Below are 16,474 nucleotides of genomic sequence, written 5' to 3' on the forward strand. Positions count from 1 at the left end.
GCCCTCATGTGACAGAAAAGGGCTGGTGGCAGCTCTTGTAAGCCTACACCTACTCTGTGAGGAGCCAATTAGAAGTTTCAATGTGAGAAACAGAAGCAACAGTATTGTGGAGGCCTGGTGAAGACACTTGTGAACTTCTTGAAGCAAGGGAGCAGGCCCACGTCCTTCCCTAGTGCAGCAGCTTGTCTGAGGTTTCTGCCTCTCCGGGCTCCATGCTGAGTTGGTGCATGTCATTTTTTTCCCTGACACTAGGTCCCAGCAGGAGCTTACCTCATCCAACATCTCCCAAGCTGAGCACCTCTTCTCCCTGCTTCTCTTCCCACAGATCACAGTGTTTAAATCCTTGTTGCTGTCACTTTGCTTCTTCCACGGGAACATGCTGGAGAGGAGGAAGTTTGGCCCTCTGGGATTCAACATCCCCTACGAGTTCACGGACGGAGACCTCCGCATCTGCATCAGCCAACTAGAGATGTTCCTGAATGAATACACAGATATCCCGTACAAGGTGGGGGTGTGAGCTGGCCCCTCCTGGGCAGAGAGTAAGCTCACGAAGCGTGCACGGGATGGAAAGCCATTGTGGGGTCCCTCACAGGTTCTGAAGTACACGGCTGGGGAGATCAACTACGGCGGCCGTGTGACTGATGACTGGGACAGGCGTTGCATCATGAATATTTTGGAAGATTTCTACAAGCCTGAGGTTCTAATACCGGAGTTTGCTTATTCTGAATCTGGGATCTACAAGCAGATCAGTACTGCCTCAGACCTCAACGTAAGTACTTGAGTAACGGTGCGCGGCTTCATAAATCTGGGTGGGGATATCAGCATTGTACAATGGGGCTGTACTTTTCCCTGAAACCCACAGCTTTTCCACTTCCCTGGGGGAATTTAAGTCTGTAAGAAACTGGGGATCATCAGCGGTTTCCGGGAAGCTGCATCTGATTTAAGCAACAGGAAGAAAATCTTGTCCATGTGCACAGGAGGAAGTTGTAGCTATTGCCAGAATTCCCCATCTGAAGGCAGTTATGCTCTGAACCACTTTGATGTCACATACCTAAAGTGCCTGAAGAGCTTTGTGCAGAGGTCACTACAGGAGGCTCACTGCCAAGCTGCCCACTCGTGTAGAATACATTTGTTTTGACACAAGTGTGATTTAATTCCCCGGTCAAACCATGAACTAGGGCTATAGCTTCCGTTCAGCCACTACAGCTGGCTCCAAGGAGCTGCCGCCCCCTCAGCATCCCCTTCTGCGTCAGCCACTGCCCCTGCGTCAAAGCTGGGAGTTACATTTCCTGGCTGAATGGGAGACAAGGAGCTGTGTAAATGTCAGAATCTCAAGCCTTAAGACAAGGAATAGCTTCCACCTGTGCCTGCAGGTTTGTGGTCTGCTGGGTTTAGCTCATCAAGCAGCCCTGGTTGTAGTTTCTTCCTGGCTAGACCCGTGAAAGCCCTAAAGGGTACCCACAGATCTGGGGCTCCCAGACCCGCCATCTGTCTCACAGCCCTTGTGGCTTCCTCTCCAGGGGTACCTGCAGTACATCAGAAGCCTGCCGCTCAACGACAGCCCGGAGCTCTTCGGGTTACATGAGAACGCCAACATCACCTTTGCTCAGAAGGAGACCTTTGCCCTGCTGGGGGCCATAATGCAGCTGCAACCCAAGATGTTGACGCTGGGTGGCCGCAGCAGGGAGGAGGTGGGTGCCCCCTTCCCATCCGTGCACGCAGGAACACTGGCTCTCAGAGGGAGCAACGCCAGCACCACGCTGCCTCCCAGCTGATGGCACTGCCATCTGGGTCGTGGTCCTCTCCTTTCCCAGCGGCTGCGGCCAGCAGGATGCTCACCTGCTCGCTGCTTGCTTTCCAGCTCGTGGAGGAGACTTCAAGGGACATCCTGGCAAAGCTGCCTGCCCTCATGGACTTGCAGGAGGTGATCCGCAAATACCCGCTGCTCTATGAGGAGTCCATGAACACGGTGCTGGTGCAGGAGGTGATCAGGTAACCCCTTGTGGGGTCCTGTCCTGGGCCAGAAATCTGCTGGGATGTGCGTGCCCCTGCTTCCACCCCCGTCCCCTTCCCCAAGGGACTTCATTAATGAGCGTGGCAGGGCGGTGGCAGCAATGGTCATGACTCTGCTGTCACTCTGATCCCTCCACAGAAACATCAGCTTTTTCTCTGTAGGTACAACAGCCTCCTGGAGGTGATTGCTCAGACGCTGAAGGATTTGCTGAAGGCTCTCAAGGGCCTGGTTGTGATGTCTTCTCAGCTGGAGCTGATGGCCGACAGCTTGTACAACAACGCCGTCCCTGCAATGTGGAACACCAAGGTACACCTCCCAGCCAGCCCAGCTGCCCGGGGAAGCTGGACAAATTCCACAGCTGGGCTGGGCTGTCTCACACAGCACAAAACCCCCTGGGGCTTGCAGATGTCTCCTGCCTCATGCAGGAGGTTCTCAGCCCTAGGCTGGATGAATCCCTGGGCTCTGGGCAGCTGTCAGCAACTCAGGCACGAGGTTTAGGGTATCCTTGTATGAATTCACCACCTTCCCCTGTTGTTCCCCCCACAGGCCTACCCCTCGCTGAAGCCCTTGGCATCCTGGGTGAACGATTTGGTGCAGCGGATTGAATTCCTGAAGAAATGGATCAACCACGGGATCCCCTCCGTCTTCTGGATCAGCGGGTTCTTCTTCCCCCAGGCTTTCCTCACGGGGACACTGCAGAACTTCGCCAGGAAGTCTGTGATCTCCATCGACACGATCTCATTTAGCTTCCAGGTGAGTGACTCAGCCAGATTTCTTGCTGGATTGCTTGGGAATTTGCTGATAGAACAAAGCAGGCCTAGTTCTAGCCCCAGCCTGCTCAGAAGTGGAGCCAGTTGCTGCACGGGGAGCCCATCACCCGTGATGTGCTCAGATACATACACCAACACCACCAGGCACCATCACGAAGCAACCAGAGACCTCTCCGTCTCTCCAGACCTGCTCACATTTCTCTCTCCAGGCTTTTCCTCAGGCTGCTGGAAAACCCAACCAGCACCTCCGAGAGCTGGAGCAGGTTTTGGTAGCATTTACTTAGCCAAGAGCAGCGTAAGGGGTTTTGGGGGAGGTCCTGGGGGCTGAGCCTCCACAGCTGTGCCTTGCTCACAGCCCCGGGCCTGCTCTCCTCCACAGGTGATGAAGGAGTCAGCAAGCAAGCTCACTCACCCTCCCGCCGAGGGCTGCTACATCCACGGCTTGTTCCTTGAAGGCGCCCGCTGGGATCCCTCTGCCTTTCAGTTGGCGGAGTCCCGGCCCAAGGAGCTTTACACGGAGATGGCAGTCATCTGGCTGCTTCCTGTCCCCAGCCGCAAGCCTCCAGCCACTGGCATCTACCTGTGCCCCATTTACAAGACGCTCACTCGTGCAGGTAGGTGCCCTCAAGACAGGTCTCCGAAAACCAAGGAACCCATAGAGCTAGCTAGGAAAGACAGCTCGGGAGAGGCTGCAGAGCTCTTCTGCCTCCTGCTGTGCACTGGTATTGGAGCAAGGAAAAACAGGATTGTGCCTGCTCTGGTTGTGGAGTGGAGCCCTCACCCTAAAATACTCTGGGATGGGACATGGGGTCACTTATAGGCGACTGCTGCAGCTGCCCGGGCAGCCGGGATGCGGTACCACCCTCCCTCCTTTGCTTCCCCCCATCCAGGAACGCTGTCGACCACAGGCCACTCCACCAACTACGTGATCGCTGTGGAGCTCCCCACGGACAAGCCCCAGCAGCACTGGATCAAACGGGGCACAGCCTTGATCTGCTCCCTGGACTTCTAGCTGGGGAAGCACCAGGGGCAGGCACTGACAGGTACCAACCCCTGCCCCTCCTCCTGAGCTGCTCCTCATGCCCTTCACTGTAACTGTAAAGCTCAGCTCCACCAGCAATCACATTCATTTGTTGTTGCTCCAAGTTTTTAGCACCCCAGAAGAGCTGCCAGTTTGTCAAAAACACAGCAATGGACCCAGCTCTAGTGCTCATAGGTGCCTCACCCTTCCCTCCCACCCCAGGCCCTTGGATGGCTGTTACAGGATAGCTTTATTCCTTCAGACAGATCCATTATGTACAGCACTTGGTATCAGACACAGCAAGAAGAAGGATTTTGCTTTCCTTCAACAAATAATAAAAAAAAAAAAGACAGTTTCATTCCACAGTGAAGATCTGTACAAATTTTCCCGTTCGGCAAATTCAGTCCTCTCCTGTCTCTGTTCCCCTTGGCCCCAGCTCAGCTCCTCCTGCCTTCACCTCTGGGGAGAGGCACCAACCTTTGGCTTCTGAGATTTCTGCCAGGCTGCTGAGGCTGGGGGAGAAAACCATCTGCAGGAGCGCTGATGGGGCTGGCAGGAAGGCTGGGCCAGTGTGCTGCAGTACGAACCAGGGCGCTGCCCACACCAGCAGGCTCTTGGGTGGCAACCAGTGAGGAGCTTGGGCAGGAGAAGCAGTTTTGGGCTGCCCCCAGTTTGTCTGCCCACGAGGCTCCCTTTGTGCCTTGGGTATTACGCTGTCACCTCTTCCCCCCCAAAAGGCTCCATCAAGGGCACCAAGCCAACTCCAGATCTGGCTTCTACCCCAGCACCAAGGCCAACCCAGGACAAGGGCTGGAGCAACCCTGTGTGACCCAAAGGCACCGGCCAGGGCCGCAGAGCTGGTCCCTAGGAGAGCTGCTGTGGAAGCAGGGCCCCCCAGCACCCCCACAGGGCTGGGGACAAGGGGGCAATGCCCAAAGGAGAGCCTGGCTGGGTGGGGAGGTGGCACTGCCATCCCTGGAGCATCAGCCAGCTCGGGGAAAGGGGCAGCACAGAGCTGCATTCACGCAGGCCAGCCGTGGTGGAGAACAGCTCCATCCAGGAGCCAAAGTGTGGTTCAGAACCAGAACATAAATTTTGTGAATAGAGGGAGAGGAACAGAGAACAGCCGTGAGTGGCTTGGGGAAGCACAGAGCTGAAGGCCTGCACACACAGGACACAAGCCACAGCCAGCTGCGGCCAGCACAGCCTCACACCAGCGGCACCAGTGTCCCCACGCTGGGCCCACCATTACCAGTTGGGCTCTGTCCCTCCTGCCGCAGTCCCCAGCCACGACACGGAGACACAGGCCCAGGGCGTCTGTGTGTGGCCACGGCCCAGGGGGGCAGCTCAGGCTCGCCTGGTGCTGCAGGGTCTCTCCTTGAGACAAGGCAGTTCTGCCTTTCACAACTCAGGCTCGGAGGAAAACCCAATTTCCGTTTGTCCCGAGGCTCCACCTCAGCCAAGGGCTTCTCACTGGGGTCCCTTTTCCTCAGGCAAAGGGTAAGATACATCCACGTGCCACTGCCCAAAGCCCCAGGGGCCAGTTCCTCACAGTCTTGACCCCAAGGCTACTACTGACGCTTGGCTTTATACGGACGGGAGCGTTTCCGGCGGTCGGGCTTCCTCTGCTTGTGGAGACGGCCGATGCTGACTCCCTGCCGCCTGCGGACGGAGATGTTCTGCTCCACGAGACTGGCCAGCATGCCTGCAGGGACAGAGGCAGCACAGCTGCTGTAATGAAGTGCTGTGAATAGCCACCACGCGCTGGAGAGGCTGCTGGCATTACTGACACCAAATCACGGCCTTCCCTCTCTCACCCCAAGCCCACAGAGCTCCCCGCAGCTCGGTGGGGGGAGGTCCCAAGCTGAACCTGAACCCCACGCCCCTGTTTCCACATCTCACCTTCCTGCGCCAGCATGGAGATGAAGGTACAGATGAACTCATCGTAGTTGTGGGTTCTCCTCTGGTCATCAATCTACAAACAGAACGCAGATTCATACGTAATTACAGATGGGGCAGGGAGAAAGGAGAGCTCACGGGGCCAAGAACCAGTGTAGTGCCTGGCCCAGCCCCAGGCTGAGGGAACAGAGCAGGAAGGGTCTCAGCCCCCAGCCCAGCACACAAGAAGGCACAGGAGGAACACTGCCAGGCCTCCAGGCCCTTCCTCCTAGCAGTGCTGATGCTCAGCAGTGCCCCAGCTGCAGAGCTCCTCCACCCTCCTCCAGCCTGGGCTGCCCAGGGGTTTCTATCTGCCCTAGGAGGAGCGCTCCTGTACCTGGCTGTGCTTGGTAACAGGACAAACCTCAGATGTTCCCATTGCTCTTCTCAGCTGAACCACCCTCCCTCCACTTTGACATAAGCTTGACCACAGATGGAAGCCTTCAGGGAGCTAAATCAGCAACATAAATGATCCAGCAACAAACACACCTTGAATTTCTTCCTCTTCTCCACCTCTTCCTTCAGGCAGGCCTCGTAGTTTGCAATCTCTGCCTCCACACACTTCAGCAGTGCCAGCAGCTCCTGACAGGACCAAGCAGAGCAAACGTGAGCAGACAGACCCGTGCCTGCCAGCACACAGCCCTAGAGCTGCAGGGGTGAGCTGGTGGTGTTCCTCATCAAAACAAAAAACCACTTGCCAGAGAGGGGAAAAAAATAAAATAGCATTTCATTATAGGGAACATCTGAGTGAGGATAATCAATCAGCTGGTGCTAAGGCTAGCCACGGGTGAGCTGTTGTTCACAGGCATGTTCTGCCTGAGCCCACCCCTGATTCTTTTCACTAACACAGCTTGAGGATTTCCCTTCTGAGTAAAACAGAAGATGTTTCCAGGCAGCTATCCTGCAGGGAGACCTCCGTGTGCTCGTGCTGCCCAAGCCTGGTCTTGTTGCTGGCTAGGGGGCAGAGACAGGCAATAAAGTTAGGGCAGGCTGGGAGCTGGGGTGCCAAGGGACCCGGGCAGGGTCTCGGCAGGGTCCCAAAGTAGAGCACGGAGAACATCTCAACCACACGAAGCAGCAGCTCTACCCGCTGCCAGCACGGGCATCCCAAGAGGATACGAGGCACAAAACCTGCACTGCCCTGTGCCTCAAGGCACGGCGGCGGCGGCACGCGAGCGGGACACCGTGCACATGTGGTTCGGTCACTGCCGGTGCTGCTGCGTCTCTGGGCGAGCACAGGGGGGCTCCGTGTTCCTAGGGCCGTCGCAGCACAAAACTCACCTTGGGAGAATACTTTTCCCCCCCAGGGTGATCACTGGTCCTGCCAAGTCCCACCTTCTCTTTGCTGTCACCGGCCTCACTGCCCTCCTTCTCCTCCAGTTTGATGGCAACCTGGGCCTCTTCACCGGGTTTGATGGACGAGGGGGAGCTTTTCCCCCCATCTGCGCGCAGGAGAGAAGCGTTAGGAGCCACAGCAAAAGGACGCAGCCCCATCGCCACGGGGCACCCCCCCCAGGGACTGCGGGCACCTACCTGCAACAGCCAGCGGGCAAAAGACGCCGTCCTCTGTGAGGTGCAGCAGCCCGGAGCTGATGATGGGCCCCAGGTCCCTGACGGCCCGGTTGTAGCGCATGCAGTCGATGCGCAGCAGCCCGTCCTCCTCGCCGAAAAGGACCTTGGAGATGTGGGAGGTGACGGGGCTGGAGGGGCGGGTGGGGTTGGCCGAGCGGATGGGAGAGCGCAGCGGGGAGTTGAAGGCGCTGCCGATCTCGGAGGCGGTGTCGGTGCTCTCGTTGCTGGGGGTGGGAGAGGGCTGGGAGTGAGTGACAACCGCCACGGCAGCTCCACCGCTGCTCGTCTTGATGGACAGGGGGATGGAGAGGTCCTTCTGCGACTCTTTCAGCTTCTCGGCCAGGACGTTGATGGTGTTCGGCTGGAGGACAGAGAGCTGGCCGTCCGCAGACCCCGCTGCGTGCTCTTGCTTTACTTGCCCTTTCCTTTTGTACCTGCCCAGGGATGCAGAAGGGAAGGTGAAGGCGGAGGAAGGAGCTGGAGAGCCCAGCTGCAGCAGCATGGGCACTGCCAGCCCCGCACTCAGCACCTGAGGCCATGTGTTAGGATGAAGCAAGGCCTGGAACGTTTCTAGGTTGCTCTCGTTGCCACCAGCATCTCTGGCAGCAGCCCACCCCACCAAGCTGCTAGCTGCAGGTACTCCTGCAGAGCGGTGAAAAAATGAAGCCCCCCCAAGCACAGCACACCACATTTCCTCAACCACCAGGCACCCCGATGTGCAGCTGACACCCTCTGCCCAAAAAGCCCGGTAATTTGTCAGCTATGAGGTGACCTTCCCCAGGTCGAGCTCCACCACCCACACAGCAACCAGTAACGCCCTAGGAGAAAGAAAAGCAAAGCTGGGCAGGCTATGAAGGAGCCCCCCAGTCACCCCATTCATTTTGTTCAGGAATGTTTGGAGAAGGGGGGAAGCAGAGAAGTCCCAGATACACAGTTACTCAGGGCAGCCAAAATTCAGAGTTGATTATGAAGAGCACCAGAAGGGTTTCACAAAATCCAAGGAGTGAACAGTAAAATGCCAGGCAAACTAAAAAACAGTTCAGATGGCACACACGTTGCAGTCACAGACTGTAACACAGCTAATCATGCTCAGGAAAGAGATCTGGAAGTCACTGCAAGCAGTTCTGTGTAGGTCAGCACCCGAGTCAGGCGCACAGCTAAACCACCCTCTGCCTCAGTTCGAGCTGTTACCTGATGGCTGAGTTGGTGTTACGAACTTCCTCTTCCTCATCATCATCGTAGTCATCCTCATCATCCGAGTACTGCTGGTGCTGTCGGACCGGGACCCGGCTGCGACCCACTCCTGCCGCCAGGTCTTCCTCCTCCTGCAAAACACCACCGCTGACAGCCTGCCGACTGCGGGGGGAGGAGGAAGAGCCCCGTGGACAGAACTCCTGTGTACACTTGCTCAGCTGGAAAGAGCTGCTCCCCGTGCCCCTGAGGAACAGCTGCCCCCGTGCAACTGCTCTGGCTGCGAGCTTGTCCGTGGTACTTCTGGATCGAGCTCGGTGCAGACCAGGACCTGGATGCAGAGTGTCAGCAGCCAGGAGACACCCGAGCTCACAGTTTGGGTCCATTTAAGCATTACTGGCTTGAGTATACCCAGGTCAGCAGCAAAAAAGGGAGCTGGGCTCTGTGCTTTGCCACCCCACAGCCCTCAACCCATATCCTCCCCAGTCCTCCAACGGCAGCTCCTGGATGTGGTTCCCATGGGAAGCTCTCTCCTCTGCACTTGGCTCGAGCATGAAGTCTGTGTGAGCAAACTGTCCCTGCCCAGCCGTCTTCACTCCAACATCAATGTTCCCCCACAATGCAGTGATTCACACCAACCCAGCGACCCACCTTAGAGCCAACCTCTTTTGTCGGGTCATTTTTTACCCTCTGCCCTTCCAGCCCGAGCAGCACGAGGGCAGGCACGCCGCGAGGCAGGGAAAGGGCCGAGACCTGCTCAGCAACAACCCCCTGGAGGCAGGGGACTCGGAGCGGAAGGCCAGCAGCACCCCTGACAGGAGCCTGGAGCTCCAACCCACCTGCATGGGGGACTTGGCGTAGTTGTGGTTATCCAGGAAGGCCGGCAACCTCTGCATGATGGGGTTGGGGTTTGCCGGAGGCGCCCCGTTGATGGTGCTTGCCGACGTCTTCACCACTGGCTTGGAGCGGGTGGGTGGGCTCTGTGTGGCCGCGGGGTGGCCCTGGCTCGTGGGCTCATCAGTGCTGTCTGCAACACAGGCACCGCACAGCCTCTCACTTCCACTGCTGGTTACTCAGCGCCCTCCGCCACCCCTCTCCTGTCCCACGAGCTCGTATGCTCCACCAGAGCACGAGCAGAGCATCACAGCCGCTTCCCACCCCGCTTCCAGCTGTCACAAGTGTCCCCAAGCTTAAGCCCTCCCCCTTTTCAAGCCCTGTTTCCCTCCAACACTCCTCCCAGGCACTCTGGTATCTACAGCAGGCCTGCTCAGCCACATCCCAGCACGCTGCACATGGAGCTGGGGTCAGATGAAAAGAAAAACGAAGCCAACCATAGAAGTTTCTCAAGCTCCAGGTCAGCCAGACACCAACACCAGCCTATGCCAGGATGTGCTCGCTTCAGAGCAGGCCACGCTGGCTTGAAACACCCCTGGCACGGGAACCTACCTGGATGGGTGCTCTCTGGAGCCACGGTCTTGCTGCTGGCTGGCTTTGTCTCTTCGGTAGACTGAGATTCCTGAGACTTCTGGGTCTGGATCAGCTCAGGCTGAGTGACTCGGATAAGCTTGAAGGCAAACGATGGAGCAGAAGTGAGCACCAGAGCAGGGCGACCCAAAGCACGCTGCTCCCCCTAGGGCATCACCGAGGGAGAATGTGTGAGGGCAAGCCAACCTCTGAGCACCCACGCACACAACAACCACCAGCTTTATGGACAACCTCCCAGGTGAGCAGCAAAAGGGCAAGCAGCAACAAGGACATCTCCTCTTCCCAGAGGAGGTCTCACAAAGAGAAAAAACAAACAAAAAAGAACCACGCAGGGTCCTTACAGCACAGCGAGATCCCCTGAGAGCAGAGCCTGTTACCATCTGAACCTTGCACTCCCTCGGGACCCGGGCTCTCCTACCTGCTGCAAGGCCTCCAGCACGGTCTGGCGGTTCATCTTCAGGATGTGAAGCTTGGACTCGTACTTCATCCTCCGATCAGGCACCACGGCCATCAGGTTGAAACGGATGTCGTGGTACGGCTCCCTGCGGGGAGTCAGAGCAGACCTCACGCTGACCGACCCCTGCGGGACTCCGCTAGCTCCGGGCCTCCAACGAGGCCGTGCCTCTGACCACCACCCTCTGAACCCAGCTCTTCAGCCAGGCTTCAAAACACCTCGCTGCCTGCTCATCTGACACCATAACGCCGCTGCTTCTCTACGAGAATCTCCCGGGAGACAGATCAAAAGCCTCGCTGAAGTCAAGGCAGAGAATATCCACGTCTCTTCCCTCGTCCACAAGGCAGTCAGCTCACCCCAGGAGGATGCCTGGTAGGTCAGGCACCACTGCCCCATGGTGTGCTCCACGCTGACTACCTCTGATCACCTTCCTGTCATTCACGTGGCTGGAAATGGTTTCCAGGATGAGCTGTTCCATCACAGTTCCGGGGGTCCAGGTAAGGCTGACTGGCCTGCAGTTCCCTGGGCTCTCCCTCTGACCTTCTTGAAGGCAGCAGTGACATTTGCTTTCCTCCAGTCCCCAAATTCCTCTCCCAGCTGCCCAGATCAGCACCTGCCCTCCAGCAGATACCAGGAGGGCTGAAGGCCCCCATGGGGAACACGAGGCTACTTCCAGCTGTCTGTGGAAGGCCTCACCCACTCGTCTTCCTGGTTGGGCAGCCCACAGCTGACACCCGCTGCGATGCCACCCGTACCCATCTCCTCTCTAATCCCGTCCCTCAAGCTCTCAGCTGGCTCACAATTCACCTCCACGATCCCAACAGGACTGCAGCCCTGCAGCCACACACAGATCCCTAATTCCTTGTGTTTCCTCCCACTCCTGTCCCACACGGCGCTTCGCAGGGAATGCATCACACTGAGCACAGCTCCTCCACACGCTCCAGATCTCAGGGGCAAAGAAAGGGACCAGGCAGCGCACCCACACCCCTCCCAAGCAACGTTGTCACCCCCACAACTCATCAGAGCCCAGCAGAAATGACCCAGGGGCAGAGGAGATGACCCAGAACCCGCAGCAGGGCTGGGACATTACCCTGCAGTGGCCAGGCCGATGCGCTCCATGATCACCCTCCTGGCTTTGTCCGTCCATTCTTCATCGTCAGCCCACGGCCCTGGAGAAAGGCAGAGCCAAAATTAGCAGCGCAGGGTCTGAGAAACAGAAGCAAAGCCCTAGCAGGGATAAGCATGTGTCTGAAAGACAGAACCAGCCAGATTGTGAGAGGAGCACCCCGAGCAGTACTGCTGGGGACCTCAGCCCTCAGCACGCAGCAGTTATTTGGCACAGGGAGCAGTGAGGAGGGGACAGGTTCTGCTCGTGATGCCACATCGCCGAGCTGCAGAAGGACCTCACGGCCCTGACCAACTGTGGAGGAAAGCAGCACGGCTGGAAAAAAGCAACACGATGCATCTAGAAGTAATTGTTTTCTACACACAGACTCCAACAGAGGCTCCAAAAGGAGCTGTCAAAACTCAGGATGAATCTGGGAGCTGCTGGAATGATTCTCCATGAATCCCAGCTAACGCTCACTCTCAATGAAATACAACACAAACGTGGACAAACCAGGCTGTCCCTCCAACTGTGTCAGCAAGCAGTGGCGGGCAGGTTCTTACCGTGGTCGATGGGATAGACCTTCAGCCCGTCCAGCTCAAACAGCCGCCCCTTGATGGGGACGTAGCTGACGAAGTGAAAAGCCTCCATGGTTCGCACAGCGCTGATGCCGTTCTGCTTCTCCGGCAGGTGCCGAGGCTCCGGTCTGCGAGGGCGAGAGGCAGGAGGTGAGCGGGGAGCCCGCTCCAGCAGAACCGCGCTGCGAGAGGCTTCCTGGCTCACCTGGCATGGCTGTTGTGGGCCTTGGCCAGCTCGGGGGCATTGCCGATGGCATAGCCTTTGCTCTGCAGAAGAGCAGGAGAGGGAAACAACGGAGAAGTGGTAAGAAAATAACAAAGTGCTCCACCCGCCAGCTCCCCGCTCCCTCCGTCCACACGCAGGGCTTGAAGAACAGCTCCCAGCAGCTCGTAACTGCGCTCTGCTGAGTTACAAGGTAAAGACCCGTGAGGAAAGGAACACTCCAAGGAGACTTGAGGGGGGATTACAGCTGTAGAGAGCACAGACTGCGAGCTAGGTGTGAAGGCAGGAGTGCATTTGATCACAGATCAAATTTGTGACGCTCAGGCAGCCAGGAAGGGCTGCGGAGAAGCCAGCTCGCCACAGCAGGGTCCTGAGGGGAGCAGGAGAGGGCCACAGCGCTGCACAGCCCTGCAACGCCTCCGCCCCTACCTCGGGGCTGAATCCTTTGGTGAAATCCTTCATGCGACTCAGCGTGGGGCCCAGGTCCACATTGTTGCAGTTCAGGAGGACGCTCAGCAGGGCGTGGGTGGCGCAGGAATTGGGGATCAGCTGGGGGGCGACACAAGGACCAGTCAGCAGCAGGAACAGCGCTTGTTTGACGACCCCCCTGTCACCAATAACCCAAAAACCACTCGTGGAACAGCGACCTGAGGTACAGCTGCTCTCTCGGAGGGGCAGAGGAGATCGGCCTCCTTCAGCAGTCCCCACCGTGCCCCTGTGGGCACCTGCTGGCAGCACGGGCCCTAGCCAGGCTCTCAGCCCTCCCCTGGGTCCCTCCAAGCTGTGGCTCAGGGCAGAGACCCCCGGGAAGGAGATCTCCTTCCCCACCCGCAGCTCCTTTTGCCTCACCACCCAGGGGAGATCTCGCCGCCAGCCCTCCCCGAGGTGCCCCCAGCCCACCTGGTGAGCAAAGAACATGTTATTGACGATGTCATCGTCGATCACCGACGTCTCATCCACCAGGGTCGAGACCTTGCGGCGCGAGCGGCGCTCCTCGATCCACTTGAAGAGGAAGATGAAGCCGTACACGGGGCTGCGGAGAGGAGTCAGCGGCTGCAGCGCGCTGGGCAGAGCGTGCACAGCTCTGGGGCTGCCCCACCGCCGTCTCACACGGCAGGGAAAGCAGAACCACCACCACGTCCCGCTGGAAGCGACCACGGGGCAGAGGGCTTAATCCCTGAAGGCTGCCCCACACCAGGTCTTGCTCTGTGCATTTTTGTGCCTGGAGCCCATCTGCCCTCGCAGCCTGTGGTGCCAACTGGGTTACCACACAAGCAGGAGCTCGCCCACCCCAACGCTGACCTCCGGGACCGATGGCCTTGTGTGCGCCCTTCCCAGCACCTGGCGAGGAGCTCCCAGGCTCACAGACGCATTTTGCTCAACAAAACCCCGCTTTCGAGCCCGTGACTTACCCCTGGCACTTGCTCTGCAGATCGTAAATCTCCTCGACCTGCACCCCCTTGACCCCTGCAAACAAAGGGCAGAAGCTGGTACCGAGGCTACCAAGAAAGGGCGAGAGGTAGCATGAAGCCAGCTTCCCGGGAGGGCGCCTCGGACTCACCAAAGTCTTCGACCAGGAGCGTGAAGAGACCTGGAAAGGGACAAAACCCAAAGGTTTCTTCTTAACGGAGAAGGGAAAACCCTGGGGGCTTCACCTCTAAGCTAAAAAATCCCCCCCAGCTGGGATCCCAGATCCAACACGGGCACAGCAGGACGGGGCAGCGCGGGGCTGTGACACACACACAGCGTGCTGGGCTCCTCGGGGTGACAGCGTTGTCCCCCCGCCCGCCCGCAGCCACACACACAGGGTGTAGGAGCCCCCTCACAGCCCTCGGTCACCTGCGAGGCTGGGGACAGCCAGCAGCAGGCGGCCCCCCCCAGCTCACACAAGTCACCCACTCCTCTATTTGGGGCTGTTTTGCAGAGCACCAAGGAGCTTCAGCAACATCCCACACCGTGGCACACCCCAGCTGCACCCCGCAGAGCCCCCCGGGCTCGGAGCCCCCCTGAGGCTCCCTGAAAGTGCCCAGGCCCTGCCTCCCACCTCCCACCTCCCTTGTCCCCCCCCCATGAACCCTGCTGGGACTCCCCCACCCCACGGCCTCCCCGAGCCAACTGGGGCCTGGAGGTGCTTCCACCCCCACAGCACCCCCCCAAAACAACCCCCTCCCCACACACATCCCCCTCAAAGCCCCCCAAACCCCAAACAGCACCCCCACCCCTCACAGCCCCCCCATAGCCCCCCCAACCCCTCACGGCCCCCAAAACCCCAAACAAACCCCACACTCCTCACAGCTCCCCCACCCCCACCCAGCCCCTCACAGCCCCCAATCATCCCCTCAAACCCCGCCCCCCTCACAGCCCCCCCGTAGCCCCCCCAACCCCTCACAGCCCCCACAGCCCCTCCACACTCCCCTCACAGCCCCCAAAATCCCAAACAGCATCCCCAGCCCCTCACAGCCCCCAAACACCCCCTCAAAGCCTTCCCACCCCTCCCACCCCCCAATACCCCTCCCCATAGCCCCCTCAACCCCCCCCAGCCCCCACACACACCCCCCACCCCTCACAGCCCCCCCCACACCCCCTCACAGCCCCCCCACCCCCACCCAGCCCCCACATACCCCCTCAAATCCCCCCTCACAGCCTCCCCACCCCTCCCAACCCCCCCAAACCCCCCTCACAACTACCCCAACCCCCCACAGCCCCCCTCATAGCCCCCCACCCCTCACAGCCCCCCCACCACCCCCTCACAGCCCCCCCACCCCCACCCAGCCCCCACATACCCCCTCAAATCCCCCCTCACAGGCTCCCCCACCCCTCCCAACCCCCCCAAACCCCCCTCACAACTACCCCAACCCCCCACAGCCCCCCTCATAGCCCCCCACCCCTCACAGCCCCCCCCCACACCCCCTCACAGGCCCTCCCGCCATAGGCCCACCCCCCTCACGGCCCCCACCCTCCTCAGAGCCCCCCCCGTTCCCTCACCGGGGTCGCTCTCGAGCTCCAGCCAGCCCTTATTCATCTTCCCGCGGCCCGGCCCGTGCCGCCATGTCCCGTCCGGCCCCGCCGCCGCCGCCGCCGCCCGGCCCCGCTCCGGGCCCCCCCCCGCTCCTCCTCCTCCTCCTCCTCCTCCTTCCCCCGGCCCCTCAGCGTCAGCACCGCGCGCCGCGTGACGTCACCGCGCCGCCAGCGCCGGGCGCGGGAGGCGGCGCCACAGAAAGGCCCCGGCGGGGGGGGGGGCACGGCCCGATGGGGGGAGATCAGCCCCACACAGGGCTCGGCCCCACAGCTCAGCCCCGCACAGGTCTAAGTCCTACAGTTCAGCCCCATGCACTTTTGAGGCTCACAGCTCAGCCCCACAGGTGTCTCAGCCCCATGCAGGGCTCAGCCCCACACAGATCTGGGTCCCACAGTTCAGCCCCACACAGGTCTGAGTCCTACAGCTCAGCCCCATGCAGGTCTGACTCCCACAGTTCAGCCCCACACACCACCCAGCCCCACAGTTCAGCCCCACACAGGTCTGAGTCCCACAGTTCAGCCCCATTCAGCTCTGAGTCTCACAGCTCAGCCCCACACACAGCTCAGCCCCACGCAGGTCTGAGTCCCATTGCTCAGCCCCATACAGGTCCGAGTCCTACAGCTCAGTCCCATGCAGGGCTCAGCCCCACAGCTCAACCCCACACAGGGCTCAGCCCCGCAGCTGAGCCCCACACAGGTCTAAGTCCTACAGCTCAGACCCACGCACTTCTGAGTCTCACAACTCAGCCTCACACAGCTCTGAGTCTCACAACTCAGCCCCACAGGTGTCTCAGCCCCACACACGGCTCAGCCCCACAGTTCAGCCCCACACACGTCTGAGTCCCACAGGTCAGCCCCATTCAGCTCTGAGTCCCACAGCTCAGCCCCACACAGGGCTCGGTCCCATACAGGTCTGAGTCCCACAGTTCAGTCCCACAGCTCAGCCCCATGTAGGTCTGAGTCCCACTGGTGGCTCAGCCCCACACAGGTCTGAGCTCCACAGGTCTGAGTCCCACAGTTCAGCCCCACACAAGTCTGAGTCCCACCGCCCAGCCCCACACAGGGCTCAGCCCCACACAGATCTGGGTCCCACAGCTCAGCCCCA

At 59.5% G+C, this 16,474-nt stretch overlaps 2 protein-coding genes across 3 annotated transcripts in view; one reads left to right on the forward strand and one right to left on the reverse strand.

Annotated features, from left to right (window-relative positions):
• DNAH1 (dynein axonemal heavy chain 1) overlaps positions 1-3,918 on the forward strand; it is a 71,683-nt gene extending 67,765 nt beyond the window's left edge. Inside the window, 8 exon segments of the mRNA XM_082768473.1 lie at positions 326-505; positions 593-769; positions 1,521-1,691; positions 1,862-1,992; positions 2,176-2,320; positions 2,561-2,767; positions 3,164-3,398; positions 3,675-3,918. Coding sequence (XP_082624599.1) covers positions 326-505; positions 593-769; positions 1,521-1,691; positions 1,862-1,992; positions 2,176-2,320; positions 2,561-2,767; positions 3,164-3,398; positions 3,675-3,796 — 1,368 coding nt within the window. The 3' untranslated portion in view covers positions 3,797-3,918.
• Positions 3,919-4,063: 145 nt separating this feature from the next.
• Positions 4,064-15,443, reverse strand: BAP1 (BRCA1 associated deubiquitinase 1). 2 transcript variants are annotated; one of them, XM_082767922.1, is made up of 17 exons: positions 15,337-15,443; positions 13,913-13,942; positions 13,764-13,818; positions 13,252-13,384; positions 12,781-12,900; positions 12,334-12,395; positions 12,114-12,256; positions 11,536-11,614; positions 10,410-10,533; positions 9,953-10,070; positions 9,346-9,533; positions 8,507-8,640; positions 7,277-7,749; positions 7,079-7,185; positions 6,233-6,325; positions 5,708-5,780; positions 4,064-5,510 (listed from the first exon to the last, which is right to left on the reverse strand). In XM_082767922.1, exons 1-17 carry the CDS (start codon positions 15,371-15,373, stop codon positions 5,377-5,379), a joined length of 2,103 nt encoding a protein of 700 aa, XP_082624048.1. In that variant the 5' UTR covers positions 15,374-15,443; the 3' UTR covers positions 4,064-5,376. The 2 variants fall into 2 exon arrangements, with proteins under 2 accessions (XP_082624048.1, XP_082624047.1); XM_082767921.1 differs by having other exon boundaries at positions 7,025-7,185.
• Between the last annotated feature and the right edge of the window lie 1,031 nt (positions 15,444-16,474).

Source organism: Aythya marila (assembly GCF_965140915.1).
Source record: "Aythya marila genome assembly, chromosome: 10".
Taxonomy (NCBI): Eukaryota; Metazoa; Chordata; class Aves; order Anseriformes; family Anatidae; genus Aythya; species Aythya marila.